Raw genomic sequence first — 25,044 nt, 5'->3', positions numbered from 1 at the left:
TGGTTAGGAGTTTATTTGAAATAATGATATGTTGACAAAGTTATATAATTTTTAAAAGACTCACATTGATTTATTCGTACTTGATTTTATCACACACACACACACGTTTTACTGGCCTCCTCTTAGCTCGGTGATGTCCCTCTCGTACGCTGCCCCGGACGATGGAGAACCAAAATGATCTTCAGAGGAGTTGAATCACTTGAACGCCTCGCGTAAATAGCAATGAATTTACTTCTCACAAACTATTCGCACTTTAACTTTTCAAAGATGATTCTAGAGCTTGACTTAGATTTTCGTAGGATTTTAATGTATCGACACTTACACGAGCTGTGTACGGGTCGGCTGACTCTAGGTAACAAGGCCGATTCCTCGGAAGCGCGGCCTATTTATATCAATGAGGTTCATTCCCTTTCACCATCTAACTTCTCACCCGTTCCTTCCTAATTCTAAATTTATCAAAAGAAATGAGATAAATTCCGAACACGTGACCCCTCAGACTGCATATGGATCGTAACCGACAATGTTTGATCGTAAACTCGTGCTGTACGATAGCGTCGTTTATTACCGAGTATTCTGGTCAATGTGAATGAGAAAGGTAAAAAGGATATCTTTATTAGAATTTATGAACGTTCCATATGATCAGCTTATTTAATCAGCTGGCCACATGGCCGCATCTCCATTACTATATTTACTTAGTTGATTTTTATTCCAGCGTGAATGCATGTTATACTCTTGGTTCATGGCGCGGACTAAAGTTTCTTTGATATCAGATTGATGTTACAGAAAAATTACCATGCCTAGTATTTCTCACACATTTTTTTATATTCCCGAACACGTGTGCGACAATCAATTGTTACATTACGCGGGAGTACTCAATTTACCTTTTATTACTTTTTGTAATCATATTCGCGTAATGTGACACTACGGATCAACTTTCCGTTATAATGTACTGAATCAGCCAAAGAACTGATATCATTAGTTTAGGCAATTCGAGATATACTAGGAAAAACGAAATTTCCAGCCCGGATTTGGTGCGATAATAAGTCTGAGCTAGACTGCACTCAAATGGATGGCTCGCATAAGCTGAAAAACTTTGATGATCCCCTGAACTGCATAATTGCATTCCTAGAGGAGTGTGAGAGAACAGAAGTTAAGAAGCACATGGCAGAAACACACGGGGTTTACGTGAAGAATTGCGCAATGGAAGAAAAACGTATATTAGGCTCGGTTAATATGAAAAGGAATGAAGCTGGTATAATGACGAAACCTCTCTCAACTCAAACACATGAATATCTTAAAAATAAAATCTTAAATGAACTAGAATTTTAGATTTTTCAAAGTAGAATACACGTTGTTTATATATATTTTGATTAATGAAATTTTCCATTTCTTTGTTTTTTTTGTTTCTCTTTCAGGCGCCGATAAGTGAATGAGAAATGCAAAACAGGGAGGGAGTGTTAGAGGGCCTTTTTGCAGGCACAATCAGTGCGTTCATTCACAATACATACTTTGATATGAGTGCATCTTGCATTTAACCTTTTTACTTCTTTGGCATTACAATAAAGTTTAGCTTTGTGTTGAAATCATATCCACTGAGTGTAAAGAAAGTTATTCTTTGACCTTTTCTTTCCACTAATCCTTACACTCATTTAATTTGAACTCTAATATTTTCTAATTCAATTTAAAACTATACAGTGGCATTCATGAAGTAAGTAAGCATGTTAACAACATTGGGGACAAAAGATTGCAAGGTTGTCCACTTTAAATCAATTTTAATGGAAAAAATATTGAAGTTGAATGGAACATTAATGGTTCACATACAGCCGATGGATTTCCATATTATATAAATGTAACATCACAAAATTTCTTTAATTGTGAACTTGTACGAAGAATTTTTCTATGAGTCAAAGATAATTTTACTGTAAAACAATTATTTCAATTTTATAAATCAAAAATTTCAATAACTCTTTTCTCTCTATACTTTACTTTTTTTAAAGATAATTCTTTTTTTCGAAAGTATTATTAAGTAAAGCAAGTTTGACAATCTGCTTTTGTACTTTCGGCATCTAATTACCTAATTTTGAAATTTTTTTTAAAATTTTGAAATTGTTAATTTTACATTTTTAATTATAATCTATTAGATGTCTATGATATGAATTAAATAAGTTACGTCAAGTATTCGTGCAAGCTAACAATTTTATAGTTCAATCGAGAGCGGTCGTTGGCTCAGTGGTTATAGCGTGCTAGCTACAGAAACAAAGGCTGCTCGAGGAGCCGTGGGTTCAAATCCTAGTGAGCACAATTGGATTTTTCTGATTGTCATTTAGCTGGATGAGAACCTATGTGCTCCGCCTGTCTCGGGGCGGGTTTTTTCCTGGAGGATGGAGAAGGAGGGTGTAGTGCATATGCACTACGTATACCCTCAGGTTTCCCTTGCCCCACAGATCTTCGGGTCTGGGCAAATGCGAGACAGTAGGGTGGGAGGTATAGTAGTAATCTCTTCCGGCGCACGGGCTCTAGCCCCCTGCAGGCCATTTTCAAAAAGGAAAGTGTAATAGAAAGAACAATCTATACAAAAAGAAAATATGCGCAATATAGGCACGTACAAATGATATTTTCTGTCTCTTACAAGAGTTTAATCCAATCTTAAACAATTTTCTCACGCATTCGAAATGACTTTTCCCACTCTAACCTAAAAAACGCCACTTTGCCGCTAATTTTAGACTTTTGTCTGAAAAAATTTGTTGGTAATTCAATGTAGTTTCCAAATATGTAACTCAAATTTTCCTACGACGTCTGGTTTCAGATTTCATTTTTAAGTCTATCGTATAACTTCCTCTATGAGGAAGCAATAGTATCATTAACTGGGGCAGAAATGGGTTTTTAACAAGACTCGTTATACCCTAGCTGCACCCGTTAAGAAATATACTATGTTTTGCTAGTTTTGCCCATTTTTTCATAATGTTCCACCAATGAGTTAAAATCGAATTAATTAATAACATCGCCCCAGTGGTTTTGCTTACTTCAAAGTGATTACTTTCAGAAAATAAAAACATTGCACTTTTCCATATTTGTTTCAGAAATAATTTGGCAAACTTAAGTTTAATCTACATTTTTTGTACTAATTTTGACGTTTTTACCGTCATACGTTCAGACCGTCAATAGGTACCTAGACATCGAAGACATATTTTGTATACTTAAATAAATAATAAATAAATAATTTCAAAAATTCAAAATACAGATATTGTTACATAGGAATAAAATTATTTCACGTTACATTAATCGATAATATTTTTTTAAAACATTATTTATTTATATCATTTCTTACAAACTATTTTTCTCATTGTTGCTAAGTAAAATGTTGTACATTAAATTAATATTATAATTCGCAAATGACAATGATATTTTGATCATTTATCAACAAAAAATTTGTTGATCAATCGTAATTTGCAATTATACATTTGAATATTTAATTTTGCTTCATCGGCTATCGCAAAAAACATCTTCTTCTATAAGATCAACCTGCTGACGAAGGTCTTCAACTACAGTAATAGGAGTGGCTCCATCGTGTAAACTAGTTTTTGATCGAGATCTTTTGTATGTGTCACGCGTGACACTTCGAGTAAAACTAAATTTACGAACAAGCTTTTTATCTAAGGTCATGGGGCTGTTTGGATTTTTATGTAATGGGTTTTGTTGATCCTTGTTATGATTTATTTCGGAAAATGAAATATATAACTCATTTGCATGATCCGAAATGACTTGCAAAGCCCGGTTGATTTCATATTCATTTGCATTTTCATGAACCACACAAAATCGAAGGGCATATTTACCTTTTACTCTGGCCGGAATCATATGCAATTTCCCAGAAGCATTAATGTTTGCTAAGAGATCTTGATTGATTTCATCGCTATCTTTTAGACGAAAGCAAACAAGACCTGCATAAACTGTACTTAGAATTTCAAATCGGTTGTCAGAACGAAGTTTGTTTTCAAATTGTTTTGCTAACATAATATGGTTTCTTATATACTTTTGCAAACCACAAATTCCATAAGATCTCAAAACAAACCATAATTTAAGAGCACGAAAGCGTCGACTTAAAGGAATTCCCCAGTGTCGATAGTCAATTGATTCTGCTGAATTAGCATGTTGTAAATATAAAGGGTCTACAGCTAAAGCATGAGTAAGTTTAAGGCGATTTCGAACCCATAAACACGAACAATCAAAGTTAACAAGTAACCATTTATTAGGGTTAGTGTTAAATGAATCTGCAAATTCGATACCATCCATCAAATATCGCAGTTCTGGGCAAATAAAAGAGTTTCCAGCATAGGCTCCATCAACGTGCAGCCATGTTCCAGGAAATCTTTTCACCACGGGTCCAATTTCGATCAATTTATCAAAAGCACAACAACCCGTTGTCCCCAAAGTTGTTGAAACATAAAAAGGTATTAATCCTTTGCTTAGATCTTCCAGTATAGCTGTTTCAAGGGTATGTCCTCTCAATGAGCTTTGATCATCTGCATTTAAAATACGGAGTTTTACCAAACATATCATTGCAGCTTTTTCAACACATGAATGTGATTCTGTTGAGCAATAGGCTACAAGTCGAGATAAAAAGTGAGCATCTGATGCAGTTGGATTTTCATTTCTTAACATTTGAAGTGCTTGACTTCGAGCAGCTAACATGGTTACTAAAATGCATTCACTCGCAGAACCTTGGATTACGCCACCACCTTTACAAACATCAACTGAATCTTCTTTGAAATCTGATAAAAAAATCGAAGGTAGATTCAAAGCTTTTGCATACCAGTCTAAAACAATACTTTCAAGCTCTGTACATGCTGGAGAAGATGCCCATGAAAATCCTATGCAACCTATTGCATCCGAAAGCATATCTGCAAGAATCGAAGGAAAAGAATTCCCTGATGGAAAATAAGCGTGAAAGCCCGAGTGTTGCCAATGAGTCACCTGTGAACAAGAAATATTAATTTTAATTAAATTCATATAAATTTATTTTGAAAGCACCAAACTATTATGTAGACAACAACGTATATTGCATATCAAAGTAACTTTATAAAGTAAATTCAAGTGATTATTTTAACGAAATTCAGTCTCTGATAAACAAAAGATGGCTGTAAATATTTAAATGTAAAGTGAATGAAGGGGGTTACCGACATTTCATCCTTTAGACAACTCATCATGACAATTCATCCGGGACAACTCATCCTGAAGACAAATCGTCTCAAAAAAACAATTGAGAATAATTATTAATAAATCTTATGTAAACAAATTAAGAAAATATATAACACGATTTATTATGTTATATCATCACGATAACAAGAATCAAAAACGAGCAATTTGTTGGCTTAAAACAAATTTCAACACCATAGTTACGCTATATAACAACATTACTGCACAGAATCACAGAGCATGAATGAGCGTACAGTAATAAAAGCAAGTACAGGTAAATGAGCTGCTCGGGCGTATGAGCTTAAATAAGACATAATATAATGTTGATACTCTCACACAAACACATACACACGGAAATAATATCAATCAGGTAAATAATCTGCTCGGGAGTGAGCTGAGATCACACTATATCACATTTAGTCACTCACACAAATGCCGAAATCGAAGGAAACGAGAGAAAAATTAAATAAAATAAAATTTTTAGTGAGGATGAATAGTCGCCTAGGATTAATGGTCGCGGATGAGTAGTCCTGATCCCGAATGAAGGTATGTCAGGTTCCAGGATAACGATGAACTTGTCTTTTAATTTGTTTATAAAACATTCTAGCCGTTTAATAAGAATAGCTTTATTGAATTTGCTTCTCTTACTGATTGGACTATACTGATCCATAGAAGATAACGATAAAAAGCCTCTTCTACAAACAATATAAAAACACATGACAAAGAGCTCAGCGTAGAAATGGTGGAGAAAAGTGAAACAGCAAAGTACTGACTTTATTATCGATTACACAGCTACACAAAAAAAAATTTCAAATCCACCCACCGGACCTAGTGGACTATATGTTTTTGGGGTCGCTGAATTCGAATCCGGGGTCGGTTTTTCAAGATTGGCTCATTTTAGGGGTCATTTGAAGGTCAAATAATGGAAAAGTGGAAAAAAATTTGAAAAAATTCATACATGGGTTTTTTAGGATGCTGAATCCAAATCCGAGGTCGGATGGCCTTTAGGAGGTCATCTTCAAGATCATTTGAAGGTCAAACTACAAGAATTCAGTAAAAATATCCAAAAAAATCACACTTATGTGTTGAGGGTCGCTCAATCTGAATCAGAGGTCATTTTGACTGTATCCGGCCATGTAAAGGTCATTTGAAGGTCATTTTAAAATCAGATCATGAAAAAAACTTAAAAAAATCTGAAAATTCTCATTCATAGGTTTTTAAGGATACTGAATTTAAATCTGAAGTCAGATGACAGATATGAAGTCACCTTTGAGTTCATTTCAATGAAAAATTAATACAAGAAAGAAAAATATTTAGAAAATATTTTTAATTATGCATGCGTTTTTTGTCTTGTGTTTTCGTAACGCATCTTTTATACTTCAAACGATCGGCGTAATGGTTGTCGTTTGCGTTCATCCAACCATCACCGCAAATCCTATCTACCTTGATATTGCTGCTCCATATGTTTCATGTCTTGATGGAGCCATTCTCCTTGCTCGTCGCCAAAATCTCCACAGTTTTCTGGGGACTAATACGTATAGCTATAAAGAGAATACAGTTTATAAAACATATAACATTCTATTTCCCCAAAATGTCATGATGAATGCTACAAATATTGAGAATCAATTTTTTCTCATAAATCCGATAAAAAGTTGTAACAAGAAATATTAGATGGACCATGGTACATGGGTAATCTTCAAAAATTGTTAAGGTAATCACAGAAGCGATCATAGAAAAATTTTAATATCAATGATGATGAAACATTTCAATAAAACATTCCCTGCATACCTATACGCAGATTAGTTCTCAGAAGACTGTGGAGATTAAGCGACGGGCAAGGAGAATGGTTCTGTAGGGGAAACGCTCCGTCACTAGCCATTATATGACGGCGTCGACTTGACGCCTCGAACATACCAAGTTTAAAGCGCCGTAAGCGCGTATCGCACAACACTGTAGCTCAGATCATTCAGAGCAGTCGCCCGAGCTGGTCGCTTCACAGCGAGCTCCGAAACCCAACAATACAAGCCCAACTAAGCACTCAAATTCGGCCTATTCATTTAACCGCCCTTCTCTCCTCTATCTCTGTAACCGCCTGTCTGGTTTGTGTGAGTACCCAGATAGAGCGACCAACGACAAGAACTTACACTGGTGACCTGCGACGTTCGGTACTCGGAGAAGAGTTTTTGCTCCGATTACCTAAAGTGACGAAGTGTGTGAGTTTTTTCATCGCGGGCTACCTACATCTCGCCCAGCACTCTCCACCTTCAACGAGACGGTACTCCTCATCATCATCGAGGCTACCTGAAGAAACTACGAACACGTAGACGGGGACGGAGGCTAACCGAGAAAACCTTCGGCGAGGCAGCTGCGAAGCAGAGGATCGCGACCTTGGCAAAGTAAGCTGTGTTGGCGGTTGGCGAGTCAGCCGAAAAATTTTGAGGTACACTTCTTGGCATTTTCAACGGGTTAAGTTTTCATCTCGTCGCGGCGACGACGCGCTCCGATCTCAACGAAATTTTGCTGGACACGTGAATTACGGCGAAAACCGAATTTTATGCAGAGGCTGCTTTCCCGCCGAGCGACGAAAATTTTGCACCACCATTGCCGCCATCTTTATACATCGCAGCCTTTTTCTAACGGCACGTGACACGCAGCTTCGGAGCAGCAGCAACGACGAGACGCATTTCAACGGCCGCTTTCGACATCGAGACGTGGATCGGCGCTAGCTTCTTCCAACATCGGAGCGGCAACCGCTCAACGACAGTTTCGTCGTCGCGGCATCGAGGCCGCCATTTTCATCGGCCGTTGGCTCGGCGTCGTCAGGCGCGCGAGCGGCGAACGGGTCATATCCCGCGTTTTTGCGACGCGGCAACCGCCATCTTGCCCCGACTTCCGTTTTCCGGCCTCATCAGCGGCCGTCGAGCGGCATCGCAGCAGCGGAGCAACATCGCGCCAATAGAGCAACGTCGCATCGGCGGCGCGGCGGTAGCGGCGACGACATCGGCAACGGCGCGACGGTGGCAGCGTAGCAGCGTGACATCGGCAGCGCTGCGGTGGCGGCGACGACTCGGCAACAGCGCGACGGTAGCAGCGTAGCAGCGTGACATCGTCAGCGGCGCGGCAGCAGCGCAGCAGCGTAGCAGCGTGACATCGGCAACAGCGCGACGGTAGCAGCGTGACATCGGCGGCGGCGCGGCGGCAGCGCGGCAACATAGCAGCGTGACGTAACAACAGCGAAGCAGCGCAGCTACGACATCGACAGCAGCACGGCAGCAGCGTGCGAATCGAGCGTCGTGGATTTTGAGCCGTCTCTCCCTGCTTCACGTGCGCTGATCAACATAACCAAGCCTGTCAGAGGCTGCGTAGCAGACTGCTTTCATTGCATCGAGTCAGCAACAAGGTACTTGTGCGTTTTTTCTTGTGTGCTCACGTCGAGCCAATATAAGAGTAATGAAATTGAATGGTTCACCGTTCCCACATACAATGTTTATTTATATTTTCTAATATTATATGACATACGTACATGCTAGTTATAAGATTGCTGATGCATGAACATACATTCGTGCGAGAGTGTGAGTCAGGCACTTTAAATAATTTGTTTTTTTCTTTTTTGATGACATGCTGCATTCGAAATCCTCAGTGCAGCTTCTCGCCTTTTTGAAGTTTCGACTTCATGGCAAGTCGTCATTGTACACTAGAGTATCGTTTACCGTAATGTCAGTTTGTGAACATAACGTAGTTTTTTGATAAAAATTCGAATCTTGGCATAAAGCCTCTACAAGGTTGTATTGCCTGACTCGTCTCTCATATTAATTAATTAAGGTGTGTACCATTAGGTCGACGTGTGTGAGATCATGGTGATGTGCTCGCCGATACTGCGATTCGTTTGATTTTTATAAAATTAGTTGACCTGTTGCTCGCGGCCCGATATTTTTCATTAGAGACTTTTCGCGTAAACGCGATTGAATTTTGGTATTTTGTACATTTATTTCACGAGTGCCATCGTGGTGAATAACTCTTGATGAGTTGTTTGATATTTTTTCGAGTCGATTTACGTGTTGCTGTCTCGTACCGTGCCCGTGAGAATTTCGTCGTTCATTTTATGCAATTGCATAGCATTCAATATTTTTGAATTGACGTTTTGATTTTTTGCGCTGGTTCGCCACCTACCTCGAGCGTGTTCGTCCGTATCGATTTTTGTTTTTTGGGATTAAAATTTCTCTTGCTTTAGAATTTTTTATTTTTCGATTTTTTAATGGGATTGGGTCGATCACCTGTCAAGCCAGCGCCATATAATTTGCGTAGCGGCAGTAGTCCGATCACGGTTCATAGTGAGACGGTGTCAGAGACCGGTAATTTTGCAACCATGGCAGACGCCACGCAGACCACCGTATCTAGCGAGGACCTTGATAGATTTAGAGAGGACATGATCTCTCGTGTCGAAGCTTTATTTGCTGAGCATTTTACAAGCGATGACGCGATGCGGCAAGGACCCTCCGCGGTCGAGCAGTTAGCATTGTTATCGGGTGCTCTGCGCACTCCGCAGAAACCAGAGATCAGAATTCGCTCGTTTTGGAGAAGCGCGCCGCGTATTTGGTTTGATACTTTAGAGGAGCACTTTGTTGCTAAGAATATTGTTGATGACGCGGATAAATACAGGTGCGCGATTAGTAATTTGGACGAGGACTTGATCGCGACTGCGTCTGCTGCTATCGATTCAGCGTCGGCCGGTGACAGGTACGAAAAGTTAAAAGACGCGTTAGTGCGTAAATTCACTGTCAGCGATTCAGAAAATCTTAAGAATATTTTGAGTAACGTTAATATGGGTACGCGTTTGCCATCGGAATTTTTAGAGCATTTAATTTCAAGCGCGGGTAGTATTTTAGGTAGAGATACGATTTTACGTATCTGGCGCGAGACGATCCCGGCAAATATTGGCGTTCATTTAGACGATGTCATAAATCAAGAAAACGAATCGAGTAACGTAAGAAAAGCTGATCGAATTTACGCATCTTTTAGGCGCGACGCGGACAGTAGAGCCTCGTACGGCATCGATAGTATTGTTCAAAATCCTGTGCGACGCGACGATGATGTGCGTATCCTTAATTTAGAGCAGAAGCTCGATCAAGTTTTAGATAGTTTAGCTTCATATCGTAACGGACGAAATCGAGATAGGCGTAATTCTGGCCGTAGCCAGAGTCAGCGTGACAGTCGTAGTGGCGGGCGCAAGAAATTATGCTATTTTCACTACAAATTCGGTAAAGACGCGCATAAATGCGCAGAGCCTGGAGTCTGCCCATGGAAGCAGGACGGTAAAAATAAAAATAATTCACATAAGCGCGATAAAGGTGGTCCGAGCGACGGCAGCTCGAGTTCTACCAGTTCTTCGTCTTCAAAAAACCCCTCGACTCCTTCGTAGAAACGGAGACTTCTACGTCGGATGATATAATTTGTCTACATATCGAGGACGTGAATACGAAATTAATTTTTATGTTGTATTCGGGCGCCGAAATTTCAGTTATTCCTAGGCCAAGTGATTGGGAGTCGAGACCCGTCACTTTTGGCATTACCGCAGCCAATCAGCTGCCTATTCAAGTGTTTGGTAAAAAACAGTTAAATGTCAAATTCTCCAAAAAATTGTCTCTTTTATGGACTTTCGTAGTAGCAGACGTCCCCTACCCAATTTTCGGGGGTGATTTATTAAAAGAATTTCATTTATTGCCCGACTTGAAGTGTAAATGTCTGATGGACGCATCAGGCTCGGTCGTGGCCCGCGGATTCGTTTCGCGTATTAATAGGGATAAGCTTGCAATTTGCAGCATGTCTGTGATCGATTTTGACTCAGACTTCGCCCACATTCTCAACAAATTTCCCGAAGTCACAGGACTTTCTTCACCCAAGCCCATGTCTGACACAAATGTGTTTCATTATATTGAAACAGAGGGTAAACCTATTTCATGCAAGGCCCGCAGATTAGCTCCGCCAAAATTGGCCGCAGCCAAAGAACAGTTTTCCCAACTGTATAAAGCCGGTATGATCAAGCCTTCATCAAGCCCTTGGGTTAGTCCCATTCATAAGGTAAGAAAAAAGATAATACGTGACGTATTTGTGGCGATTATCGCCGTCTAAATTCGGTAACAAAATTTGACGCTTATCCTATACCGCGGCTTTTAGACTTTTCTGTTTCATTGTCCGGTAAATCAATTTTTTCGACGTTGGACTTAAAAAAGGCATTTAATCAGATTCCGGTCAGTCCCGACGATGCCCCGAAAACAGCTGTTATTACGCCTTTTGGTTTATTTGAATATAGAGTTATGACATTCGGCCTCCGTAACGCTGCGCAAACATTTCAACGTTACCTTGACGCAGCGTTGCACGATTTAGATTTTACTTTCGTGTATCTCGATGATATTCTGATAGCTTCAACTTCCAGGCGCGAGCACGAGGAGCATCTCGAGACCGTCTTGAGTCGGCTGCGACAAGCGTCGTTGCCGCTCAATGTAGACAAGTGTATTTTTGGCCTCGAAAGTGTTGAGTTTTTAGGATATGTCGTATCGGCTGACGGTTATAAGCCTATCGACAAGAAGATTAAAGCCATTTTAGATTTTCCGCGTCCGGTAACGATCGAAGAGCTTCGGAGATTCCTTGGAGTTATTAATTTTTATCGCACGAGCCTACCGCGTACCGCAGAGTTGCAAGCGCAGCTAAATAAATTTTTGACTGACTCTCGCAAAAATGACAAGCGCCCGGTTTTATGGGACACACAGGCGATCGAGGCTTTCGACAAATGCAAGCAGAGTTTGAGCGACGCGGTGATGTTGTCTTTTCCACGAGCTGACGCGCCGATTCGAGTCGTTACCGATGCATCGGATGTAGCTATGGGGGGTGCTCTCGAGCAACAGATCGACCAGGCTTGGCTTCCTCTTTTCACGAAAATTTAATGTAGCGCAAACGAAATACTCTACATTTGACAGAGAGCTCACGGCAATCATAGAGTCAATAAAATACTTTCATTATTACCTTGAAAGCCGTAAATTTACTGTGGTAACAGACCACAAGCCGTTAATTAGCATTCAGACTGCATCACAGGAAAAAGCTTCTTCTCGTCGCGTTAGACCGTTGCTGTATTTGGCTCAGTTTGAAATTGATTTTGAGTATCAGCCGGGAAAGCTTAATGACGTCGCTGACGCTCTATCGCGAGTAGAAATCGAGGAGTCGCAGCATTCACAAGATAGGTTTGAGAACGAATTTTTTCATTTAGATAGCATTAATATCCCGTCCCATATAGATTTACAAAAATTATACGCCTCGCAAAATTCTGACTCGGAGCTTAACCCATTAGCGCCCAGACGGACACTTTTTTTAACTGAACTTCAAGCAAATATCTTTACCATTCCGAATTTTACTAAAAATTGACGAGTGCATGTTTCTAACGGAAAATTTAATGCCCTTTTCGAATATGGTTTCAAAATTTATCTTCAAATTATTGTTCAAAAGCTATAAACAATTAAACAAAAAAAAACACGAATTGAAAAAAAAAAAATCGTTATCAACTCGAATTTTAAAACAGAAATAGGCTTGATACATAGGTTCCGAGCACATTAAAGGTGTCCATGGGATGTAAAGTGAAAAGCCCAATATTTATAAAATCGAAATTGAACATTTTTCATAACAAAATGGCGCTTCGTAGAAAAAAGACCGTATATGAGCTAAACCAATTTTTTTTCATGACAAGGATGCATCTAGGAAAAAAAAGTTATATAGAAAAAGTTCTTAGAATTGTTCAAAGAACAACCCTGAATTTTTTCAGAATTTTTCGAGAAAATTTTTGAATTTTCGGAAAATGATGAAACTCAAAAAATCCAAAATTATTCGAAAAATTCTGAAAAAATTCAGGAGTGTTTTTTAAACAATTTCAAGAACTTTTTCTCAGTAACTTTTTCCCCCTAGATGTATCTTTGTCATGGAAAAAATTAGTTAAACTTTTTCTTGTTTTTAGCTTAGCTAAAAGCATCCTCGAGGACCCTGATCATGTTTTAAAGTTACGTAAAATCCCCATTGGCCCTGATAAAATTGAAATATATTGTTAACAACGCGGAAAAGGTTCAAGACCCTACGTGCCGGCCGAGCTCAGAGACGAGGTTTTTGAGTCGTTGCATGCAATTTCTCACGACAGCGCGAGAGCAATGAAAGGTCGTATTAAATCACGGTATGTGTGGCCAAATATAGATAGGTTTATAGCGTCGCGTTGCAAGTCGTGCATTGGCTGCCAAATAAGCAAAGTCGGGCGCCACACTAAACCTGTGCCGTTACATTTTGATGTTTCCGACGCTCGCTTCGACCATGTACACATCGACATCGTCGGACCCTTGCCGACTTGCGGCGGTTTTTGTTTTTTACTTACGATGATGGACAGGTATACGAGATGGCCCGAGGCCGTACCTTTGACCGACACGAAAGCGCCCACTGTGGCTCGCGAGTTAACTTCGGATCAGGGCAAACAATTTGAATCGCACGTTTTCACTGAATTATTGCGCGTTTTCGGTATTAAAAGACAGCGGACTACCCCCTATAATCCAAGCGCGAATGGCTTAATCGAGCGCTGGCATAGGTCGTTGAAAGCGAACCCGTTAAGTTGCTAAAATTATATAATATCCACTGTCACATGCGTTCTGATCGCATACTTCAAATGTTGCGTGACGCCGGGATTCACACGTGTAGCTTGACTGCAGTCAAGTCAGCTGCACACTCTACGACAGCTAAAGTCGCGTGCTCTACACTCGCGCTCTCGTGCAGACTTCAACTCATCGCAATTCTTAAAAAAGTCGCCTGGATGAAGTACTCGGCTTTGCTCCAGGACGACGAGAAATTTATCGCGGTCCAGCCCATTTTAAAGCCCATTTTGCCTTCGGCAATTATCCCGAGCATCGTGCAGGCGACGCAGGTTTTAGACGTCGACGCATTACTAGTCAAACTAGCTGAAAATTACGACTTAGCCGAGTATCTAAGCAGATTTTTATCGTGCGATGACATCGCAAATGCGTGGCTCTTATGCCGTAACAAGAATTTTGTAACACTCCTTATGAAAAGGAGAGTAGACGCTTCGTCGGGTTTTATTAGGCAGAACGCGAGGCAGATGGTGAAAGACTACATTGTCCGCTACCAACCGAAAGAGATAATTTTCTCCGATCGTGGCTTGATTCGCGAGGCGAGTGCTGCTATTAAAACTTTGAACGCACCCTCGAGTGTGTTACCGTATCAATTAAAGCGCATGGACTTATCTGGCCTGATGCTAAACAGTCAGCTTATTGATTTAGTAGCTAGAACCTTTTTGATCGACGAATTGATCGTCGGCGAGTCGAGTCATGTGCTGAGCGCGGCGTTTTCGCGGATACGGGCGAGACAGCTTCGCGTTTTCGGCAATCGTCATCTCCAAGGAGATTTTTTGCGTGAGTCTGCGGCGAGAGTCGAGTCCTTGACTCTGAACGATTGTCGCGAGATCGCTTGTCGACCAATTATTGATTTTTTAAGAAACAATTTGATTGTCAAACACGTAAAATTTTACAAATGCAGCTTCCTTGTAAATAGTCAACCCGAGGCTATGCTGCTGCTGCTTGAGGCAATCGTGAGCGATAACGCATATGTCGAAAGTTTAGCGATCTCTTATGACCAGCGGGTCGATGAGCGCCCATTCGACTGTCAGTTTATTAATTTGACTAGCAATTTGACTCTCAAGGAGGTGGATTTATCCAATAATACACACATTGCCAAGTTTATCCCAAGTATAGTTTTGAATATAAGTAATGTCAAAATGCTTGACCTGTCGGGTGTACCGCTCGTCGATTACGTTGATTTTTCAGAATTATGTGTAATTGAATCGCTCAAAATAAGCTACTCGCAATATTTGGCGGTCTCGTTACAGTCTCTTGTCTTTCTCTCATTTAGAGAATTACGTGTAGAGAATCATTTGGGCAAAGGCAAAACTAAGTTGCTAGACTTAAATTGCATCGAGCATTTGACGTATGTTAATGACTTCGTTTACAAATTTATAAAATGTAAAGTCGCGGTGCGGTTTCCTTTGGAACGCCGAATTAAAAATAAAGATAAAGAAAATAAAGATAAAAATAAAAATAAAGAGATTGAGTTATCGCGTGACGGTATTATCGACACTCTCTCTCGAGAATCATAATATTAAAGTATGAGTATGTCAAAATGTGTGTTCATGCAACAGTAATTCATAAACACAAGTATACATTTTTATTTAACTGCGTAGCAGTTGTAATCTTAAACGTTGAAATTCCAACGTGTCCGTATTATTAATTAAAAATAAATCAAAATTGTTATTTTTTTTACTGCATTTAAAACAGCATATGTAAACCCATAATTATTTTAAGCTTCAATTAAGAAGCATTGACGATGTAAAATGTATTAAGCCTGCGTGCTTATTCTAAACTTAAAAAATAAAAAGTGTTATCTATTGTTAACGCAATCATATAATATGTACTTGGGCAGCTTCGCATTAAGAAGTGTAAATATTTTTATTAGATTTCCAGAGCGTGTTTATATTTTAACGCTGTTTTCATTTACCTAATGTTGCACTAAGTGCGTATAATTATATTTTGTTTCATACATGTACAATTTTTTAGCTGCAGTGCGCCTTTTACAATGTAAACGCGTCAGTATAATTGTAATGCGTTTCATACACGTTTTTTTGTCGTGTGTGCGACCCCGTCGAACCCATTGGGGGGGAGCAATGTAGGTGAAACGCTCCGTCACTAGTCGTTATATGACGGCGTCGACTTGACGCCTCGAACATACCAAGTTTCAAGCGCTGTAAGCGCGTAGCGCACAACACTGTAGCTCAGATCATTCAGAGCAGACGCCCGAGCTGGTCGCTTCACAGCGAGCTCCGAAACCCAACAATACAAACCGAACTAAGCACTCAAATTCGGCCTATTCATTTTACCGCCCTTCTCTCCTCTATCCCTGTAACCGCCTGTCTGGTTTGTGTGAGTACCCAGATAGTGCGGCCAACGACAAGAACTTACAGTTCCATCAAGACATAAAACATATGGAGCAGCGATATCAAGGTAGATGGGAGGTTGCGATGATGGCTGATTACTGCTGAATGTAGAAGAGAAAGAGCCAAAATAGAGGAACTAATTGAAAACAGCAACCATTACGCCGATCGTTTGAAGAAAAAAAAGTGCATTACAAAAGTAAAAAGTAAAAAATCATGCAAAAAACCTTGATCTTGATAATAAAATATCTGAATTCCTCAGCTCCAAAAACCTATACACAATCTTTTTCTGTTATTTTATCGCGTTCACTTGGTAACTCTTGACATGACCTTTAAATGACCACCAATTGACCTTAAAATGGCTAGGTATAGTCAATATGAACAATGATTACGATTCAACAACCCTCAAAATAGGAATCTGATTTTCTCGGATTTTTATATTGAATTCCCTAAGATTGACATTCAAACGACCTTGAAGTCAAAGTCGTAGGGATCATCTGACTTCAGATTTGATTTCAGTATCCTTAAAAACCTATGAATGAGAATTTTAAGATTTTTTTAAGCTTTTTTCGTGATTTGACCTTAAAATGACCTTCAAATGACCTTTACATGGCCGGATACAGTCAAAATAACCTCTGATTCAGATTGAGCGACCCTCAAAACATAAGTGTGATTTTTCGGATATTTTTACTGAATTCTAAGAATATATATATATATATTATATAATATATACATATATGTATATATATGTTTTTTTTTTTTTTTTTAGAAATCGAAATCAGAAAAATTGGGGACGCAAAAACGTTTAAAAAGTTTTCAAGGAGTAATATATAGGATATTGATGATGATATTGATAGTGGTGATTCGATTTTTATAAAACGCAGCGCTTCTCAATATTATATTTTTATTTACAGAGATCCGAGTAATATTTACATGACTTATACATTTGATGAAATTCATGAAATAGTTAATACGAAATTCCGATCTGATTTTGATACTATTATAGTATGTCCACGATAAAGCGGACACATTTTCCGATCAAATTAAAAATAGTTAAAGACATTATTGACTATATGTTATTTACATCAAATTAAAGGGAATCGTATGAAGTTTATGAAATTACACTGATATAAGCGATTAGAAGCAAAGTTTTTAATAAATAATCGATCAAAGTTACATGTGAAATAAAAAATTTCGAAAAAGGGTTAAAAAATTTTTCTTCATCCCATGCTCGAAAGTACGTACTTTCATCTTCGAATTCGGGACGAAAGTAATACTTTTGCTCCCCGTCAATATCGCGCGAAAGTTATTATCTCCATGACTACGGCAACCAACATTTCAATTATCGTTTGGTTTCGACGATGCAATAGATGAATTATATTCACTTTGTTTATGACGTACATATGCCAAATTGGATAAATATTAAAAGACTAACAATTCTATGAAGTATCAAAATTGAATAGCCATAATTTGACGTACACATTTCATTACATTCAATTCCAATCCGAAATTTAAATCGTTAAAGATGGTAGTTGCAATAAAAAATGAATCTAAGAGAACAAAGACAGTCAAAATATGTTAATTTTTATAATAAATTTTGAAAAATTCTTTCAACTTTAAACGTTATTCTAGGTCACTCAAGTTTCTACTTGTCTACCTCAGATTGAGTGAATTACTTAATTGATATGGTACTAATTCATGCTTATACTTTACGGGATCGTTTGTATTTTATTAACGCCATAGTTATCTATGATTTACAATTGTTTATTATTAATATTAGTTATGTACTAATAAACATTATTATTGATGATATTTGTTGCAAAGCCCGCCGTCGACCAGCAGCCCTCGCTGCGCTCGGGCCGCAAATGTCGGCGGGCTTTGCCATGTAAGCGTAAATTCATGGATACAATTTTTTTTAATAAAATATTTCTTAACTATGTTAAGCAAACGTACTTTCGAGCGGGGATAAAGAAAAATCGTATACGCGACTCGGGACAAAAGTCAAACGCCTGTCTCTGCGAGCTTGCACCCTCGGCTTCGCCTCGGGTGCATAACCTCGCAGGGACGGAAGTTCGACTTTCGTCCCTTGTCACGTAATATACTATTTTTTAGAAAGCTAATTTTTTTCAACGGTGTTTGCCCAAAAAATATTATCAAAAACTATCATCGCTTCTCCAAAATAATTAATTTTCAGTGTCTTGAAAAGTTAATTTTGACGCTAAGCGTGCAGCTCCAAAGGTCCTTAGCAACGCCGGCCAACAATGAGCAACTTCCCCGCCAAATGCTTTTTTATCTTTGGAATTATGAAATAATCAAATAGAGTCAATTAAAATTAATAAAAAGGCCTGCATTTCCTGTCGAATGCTGATTCAAAAATTATCCACCTCTATAGATGTTAAATTTTTTTTTTCTGAGCGAAAAACATCCATCAGTGACAACATTAATTGCTGGATTCGGGCTTCCAGACATTTCATGCAGGGTAAAAGCCGTCGAAAAAAAAGTTCAGTAAGTACACAAACTGACAGTAATAATAAAACAAACTTATGAACATATGAAATGAATAAAAGTTTGAAAGTCGACTCACGCAAGAGTACAACAATTCGGAGCTGCGATGGGCATATTTAATACGATCAATGATACGGGGCTGGTGCAAAAACTGTCAATTCGAATTTTCAAAAGGTTTTGCAATTCTCGATATTCATGGGTCATGGAAAACCAATTTTAAACATAAATCTTGCTCTTGTTGGTCGGTCGAGGCAGGTGCAACCAAAGTCGTGGCTGTCATGGGCATATTTTATTAGAGCGATGACACGCGGCTATGGCAAAGACCGTCGATTCGATTTTTCGAATAGTTGGTCAATTCTCGATATCCATGGGTCATAAGAAACCGATTTTAAACAATAAATTTCCTCTCGTCGGGTGATCGAAGCTTGCGTGGAAGACCTCGTTGCCGTCATGGGCATATTTTATGAGAGCGATGACACGCGGCTGTGGCAAAGATCGCCGATTCCATTTTTCTAAATGTTGTTACATTCTCGATATCCATGGGTCATGGAAAAGAGGTTTGAAACAAAAAACTCGCCCTAATCGGTCGATCGAAGCTTGCGCGAATGACGTGGTTGCCGTTGTAGCCTCTCACCGCGATGAGCTTGAGCTCGTCCACAAGGATGGCTTCGACATCGCTGACAGGACTTTCGTGTCTGAGGGCCCGGGCTCAAAAACTCGAATATGTCCTTGTTACCGATGTAGCCTCTCGCGTCGACGAGGTCCAGCTTGTCCGTGAGGAAAGCTTTGTCATCGTCAACGAGCCTTTTACGTCGATTGCTCTGATAAAATATGCCCATGACGGCAACGATGTCTTCCACGCAAGCTACGATCGACCGCCGAGAAGAAATTTTTTTCTTTCAAATCTCATTTCCATCACCCATGGTAGATTTTCAAGTACAGGGGCGGTTAAATGACTTCGTCGAAGGCTTATATCTATGGGGTTTTACATTTTTAGGCCAAACTAACTTTTAAATCATTGGGAGCGAGAATTTAAGCGATTCGGGAACTAAGTGACATCCTAGCAATTTCTGGGCCTAGAATGGCTAAAATAAATGAAATACACATGTTATTAAAATTCTATTAATAATACAGTAAATATTAATAATAAAATTCTTCAAAAAAGAGAACATTTGATCATACAGCACTATACCACCCCCTTAATTAAAAAAAATGAAATTGAAGCGATGTCTTACTTACTCCAGGCATAATTTTATTTTCTACATCTTTCATAATCTGTTCGAATGATTCAGGTTTCATTGGAGCCTCTTTTGGTAATAAGTATTTTAAATAACCTGGTTCTACATTAGCTGTAACTCTTCTATCATTCAATGTTTGCAAATAATTACAAATGTACTCAACCATTTCCTTACCATAAATTCTAAATTCTTCTATGTTCATAATTGCTTTCAAATAATTCTGTTATGTACCTAAAAATGTACATTGATTTGTCAAAACGATGTAAATTCATATCGAGAATAGAAAATTTGTTTAACCCATTAAGTCTGAAGAGGACGTTTATTTATATAGGCCACTGTATTTTGGTGAAAGTGGGGTCAAAAAAATATGCAAGCATCTAGTTCTAATGTAAAATTTAATGACCTTTAAGAATCTGATCTCAGATTTTCGAAAAAATGATCATCTCACAAGTTAAACTTGATTTCTTTTAAAAAAACGTGATTTTGAAAAAAAATTTTTCACAGGGATTTCGTGGAAATATTGCGTCCTCGATATTTTAACTAAAAGTTAGCGGGTTTTATATTGAAGAAAACAAAGTTAAAATACACTTTTTTCTCAAGCTCTTCGTTTTTGAGAAAAATTTTAGAAGTTTTTATTCGTGCTATCGTGTTTTGACTGCCATTTTTTGTGTTCATACATGAATTTTTTCTATCGTAACCCCTCTAACTTTCAGATTAGTTATCAAGAACGCGATATTCACACTAAACCCTTGAAATTTCAAATGGTTTCCATTTAGAAATTCAAAAAATAAAAGAAAATTTTTTTTCAAAATCACGTTTTTTTGGATAAAATCAAGTTTAACTTTTGACCTGATCATTTTTTCAATAATCTGAGAAGAGGTTCTGAAAGAGCATTAAATTTTACATTGGAGTTGGTTACTTACATTTTTTCTTACCTTAATTTCACTAAAAATATAGTGGTCGAATAAAGTATTAAAAAAACGTCCTCTTGGGACTTAATGGGTTTATACTGTTTTTCAAATCGAAAATAAAATATAATTCTCAATTCTTTGTATATTTGTATCTTAAAACTATTGTTATGGCTCTTTTGCCAAATTATGTTTTTTGTTATTATTTGATATCAATCAATATTGCTTGTGTACATCTTCCTTTTTTAGGCGAGCATGTGTTCAAGAGAGCGGGGTGGGTGAGAAATGACAAAGAATTATTTTCACACACACACACGACTATTTTATTATTGGTATTGCGATTTCATTATCTTACTTAGATGATAAAGATATAATGCAGGCGAGTTGAAGAGTTGCTCTGACTCTAGTAAAAGTGAAGTTGAATACGGCTGATGTACGCCGATGTCATCTAGTGGTTCCACTTAACACACTGAACTTGGATCACTGCTTGTAAGGCAACCAGGCTGACCCTTACACTACGGAAACTGAAAACACTCCGTGGGTCTTCGTGGCTCAATCTCGATTACAAGGCTGACTAGCATAGCCCTGTCGTCCAGGTGCAAACGGTGATCGATCCACAGCTGCTGTTCAGCCCATATATTGAGGCGTTTCTTATGCGAGCGTCGCAGGTTTCTAGGCTGCGCTTACAATACGCACGCGTAAGAAATTGAATTTACAGAAGTACTCGTCCGAGAGTGCTCTCTACACGTGCCTCAATAATATACGTGAGAGAGCGAGAGAGAAAAATGCTATGCGCGAAGCGCGGTGGGTAAGACACTCGGGGATTGTACGTTGGAGATACGCACTAAATAGTTACAAGTAAAAATCACTATGTATGAATATGAACAAATATAAGTACCGTTAAATAATTGTGAATATCAGAGTATTTTGTGAAAGAAATAATGTGTTTTATTGAATGCATAAATTACGGAAATTGCTATTGTCAAAAAGGAAACACAAATGAATTTAATTAATATTCTTGAATTAATCTGCAACTCTCAAGTTACTCGCTGATTACTCTTAAAGAGGCCTGATCAGGCGTCGTAACTTGCGACGGATGAATGTGATGAGTGTGAGATTAATGTGGCTTATTTTACCTTGCTTGGTGCCGATGCACACGGATCTGCGGATGTGCTGGGCTGGCACGTACTCTCGTTTGTGTTCCTGTGTCAAATTACGAAAAGGAGTCATACACGGTACGATAGGGTAAGGTAAAAAGAACATAGAACCATCTATCTCGTCTTGGCATCCATCACGATTGTAGTGGAACCTAGATTTCGATGGACGTGTTCTATTCGACAAGAGGGCTAACGGTATTCACCTGATAAGTGAAACCTGGTCCGGCTCTCTTGTACTTTGTTTATCTCTGCAACTGCGCTAGCGGTATTCTACTAATGAGTGAAACCTGATTCGGCGTGTGTTGCAGTGATTGGATGGTAAGGAAAACTCCCAATAGATAACTTACATCCCCCTGGATTGTACGGTTGGATGCACTTGCGACAATTGCTTACACTGATTATCACTTCGTAACGAACCGAAAATCAGTTCAGTCAGCTATTACGATAATCGAACAGCACCAAGGTGAGTGTTGATCGTGATGTCGCAATAGCTGGACTTAAAAAAATTCACGGCACTAGTAATGAAATTTGACTAAGTGTCGTGAAGTTAATTTTTTTAATTGGGTAATGCAGAAATTAAGTGTGAAAGTTGAGTAATTGGTAATTAAGAATGGGTCAGTGGAGCATGCGTTGCTCCTTTTATACTCGCGCCCTGGCATCACAAACGGGGGTCGCTCTCATGCGCTCGCCTTCTTCTATCGCGTACTTCATAGAGTGGGACGCGGCGTGTGGGTTTTTCGCTGCGCGCGCGTGCAAGTTGGTGAGTGAGTAGGGGAACCTCGCGTCTCGCTGCTCTCTCTCGACTCTCTCACGACTAGCGCGCGTCGCGAGCGCGTTACTTGGCAATTTCTAACATCAGCACCGTTGCAATATATTGAAAGGCAACGCTTGCTTTTTGAGAGCACTCGCAGTGTGTACTGGTATTTCTCCTCGCTGTCTCATACACGCGTGCGTTCTACGGCACTGTCCCTTTTAACGCGCACTGCGAGTTGCGTTGACGCTAACAAAAATTTGTGTGATTATGATTATTATTATATGAGGGCGTTCGTGAAACATCTTAGGACTGATAATTCGATAGAATATAATCGCTTTTTATGTTGTTATTCTGAATCAATTATGCGATTATTAACTAAATAATGCTTCTAAATACAATAAGAAAGTTACACTGTCTTCACAGGATATCGGTCTTTGTAATATCAAATTGGCAAAGAAAATGATGTTATAGAATTGGAAATTCACGTGTCACGATACCGCACTTTAATTGTTCACGACTTTCGTGAACACTCCCATATTGCCCGCGCTCTCGTACAGCGCTTGTGTATTGCTGCGAGGCACGTCGATAGAGGGGCGTGGCTATGACGCATAGAAGAAAGTAGGGGAGGCTCACGAAGCTCTCACTGCTGACGCATACCTTGTGAGGTTATACACGTTGCGGTATTTACCACGTGTTTCACATGTGCGTTCTGCTACACGTGTTATCGTGCTTACAGAGCGCGTTCAGGTTAAGCCTTGTGGGTCGCGTGTCTATCGTTGTTTACGACTTGACACACAATATTACCGAGTACACTTATGGAGCGTATTGATGAAAATAGAAAAGAAAATACTTGCATTTGTGCAGAAATGTCGATGAATCTCCCACTAGGTCACACTCAATTCACTCTAAGCTGGCAGAAAACGGTGGCGATACGCGTTCGCCAGTCGAGTTCTACATCAAAAAGGAGGATGGCTTCGATACAAAGTTCACTACACTTGACCACACAAATCACCTTACGCTCGTCTTGTGACGTGTCACGTCACTTCTGCCACGCACACGTAAGTGTGAGTAGCGTTAAGAATTGTAGACTGCGTTACGTGAACGTAAGGCATCGTGCTCGTTCGCATCGGCACTTTCTAGTTGCTCTTACCTTATCTTATAATGAAATGCTTCATTATCACAACAGTTTAGCATACCAGCCCAATTAACGAGAGTAGCCTAGTAATTGGATACTGCCCAATATTTGCATTGCTGAGCATAGCATGAGTATGTATTTGGTTGCTTGTCTGTATATCAGAGCAAGTCCTATTTTATTTAACCTTAAAATTACCTTATGCCCGGGGGCTAACTTTGCATCCCACGGCTGTTTGAGAAGTTCACTTGAACCTTGTTTTGTCAAAAAGGAATAATAGTAGGCCGAGTGAGACCAGCGCGTGGCTTTTATAGGTACGCGCTTCGCCCCACTCGTGCGCTCCGCTCTGCGGCTGCTCGAGAGCGCTGTATGCAATCACATGTGTGAGAGGAGGAAAAAGAATGCGGTACCGTTCCTGGGGGGTTGAACTCGTTGCTCCGATACACGTGACGGGGAAATCAGCGGTGCCTACCGCGCTTCTCCTCCGACAAGAGCTCGATAAGTCGCGCGTCAAGCGCGTACATCGAGCTCTTGTCGGATTTTTAATTTTCTTCTCTGGCGACAGCCGTTCATAACCTCAGTTACCTTGCAATATACCAGGGCCTTATCAGCGAAGCCTATGTGGGGTGATTATTTCTTATTCCGACAGCGTAGGCAGATGATCGGGAATTTCCAAAATTAATTGCAGTTTCTTCGAAATGGAGCTGCTCACGGAGTTTGATGTATACCTGAGTAAATAGCATAACACGCTGTTGATTTTGACGTGGACTACAGGCCTGGTGTGTACTCGTATGGGCTATGAATTTCTTGGAAGTCGCACAATCAAGGCATGTTCTTCATTTCACGAATCATATGAAATAGTGAACACTTGATGTCCACTTAGACGAGGAGCATAGCCAGCGTGGCTCTTAACACCGCTCGTAAGTGCGATTATACCAGTGTACTGCTAGGTACACAAATGTTTATTCCCAGAAATCTCTGAGCTCTGGAAATTATTACATTGATAAATTAAATGTAGGCCCCTTTTTGTTCGGGTATCTACTTGAGGTGGACCCCAGCCGTGGGTTACAAAATTCTCGTACGCATGATTTTTGTCCTGTCCGGAAAATTTTTTATTGTCACCTGGTACCCAATGAT

General features: G+C 39.4%; 1 protein-coding gene across 1 annotated transcript in view; it reads right to left on the bottom strand.

The window, feature by feature from the left end:
- Positions 1-3,480: 3,480 nt before the first annotated feature.
- The window catches only part of LOC106656585 (aromatic-L-amino-acid decarboxylase-like), a 30,020-nt gene continuing 8,456 nt past the window's right edge, over positions 3,481-25,044 (bottom strand). The window contains exons 2-3 of the mRNA XM_023462915.1: positions 19,958-20,187; positions 3,481-4,971 (exon numbers count right to left, since the gene is read on the bottom strand). Of these exons, the coding sequence (XP_023318683.1) occupies positions 3,481-4,971; positions 19,958-20,158 (1,692 nt within the window). The 5' untranslated portion in view covers positions 20,159-20,187. The remainder of the gene's footprint in view (positions 4,972-19,957; positions 20,188-25,044) is intronic.

Source organism: Trichogramma pretiosum, unplaced genomic scaffold (assembly GCF_000599845.2).
Source record: "Trichogramma pretiosum strain Unisexual culture from Peru unplaced genomic scaffold, Tpre_2.0 scaffold108, whole genome shotgun sequence".
Classification (NCBI taxonomy): Eukaryota; Metazoa; Arthropoda; class Insecta; order Hymenoptera; family Trichogrammatidae; genus Trichogramma; species Trichogramma pretiosum.
The sequence above is the reverse complement of the archived record's forward strand: the minus strand, read 5'-3'. Positions and strand labels throughout refer to the sequence as shown.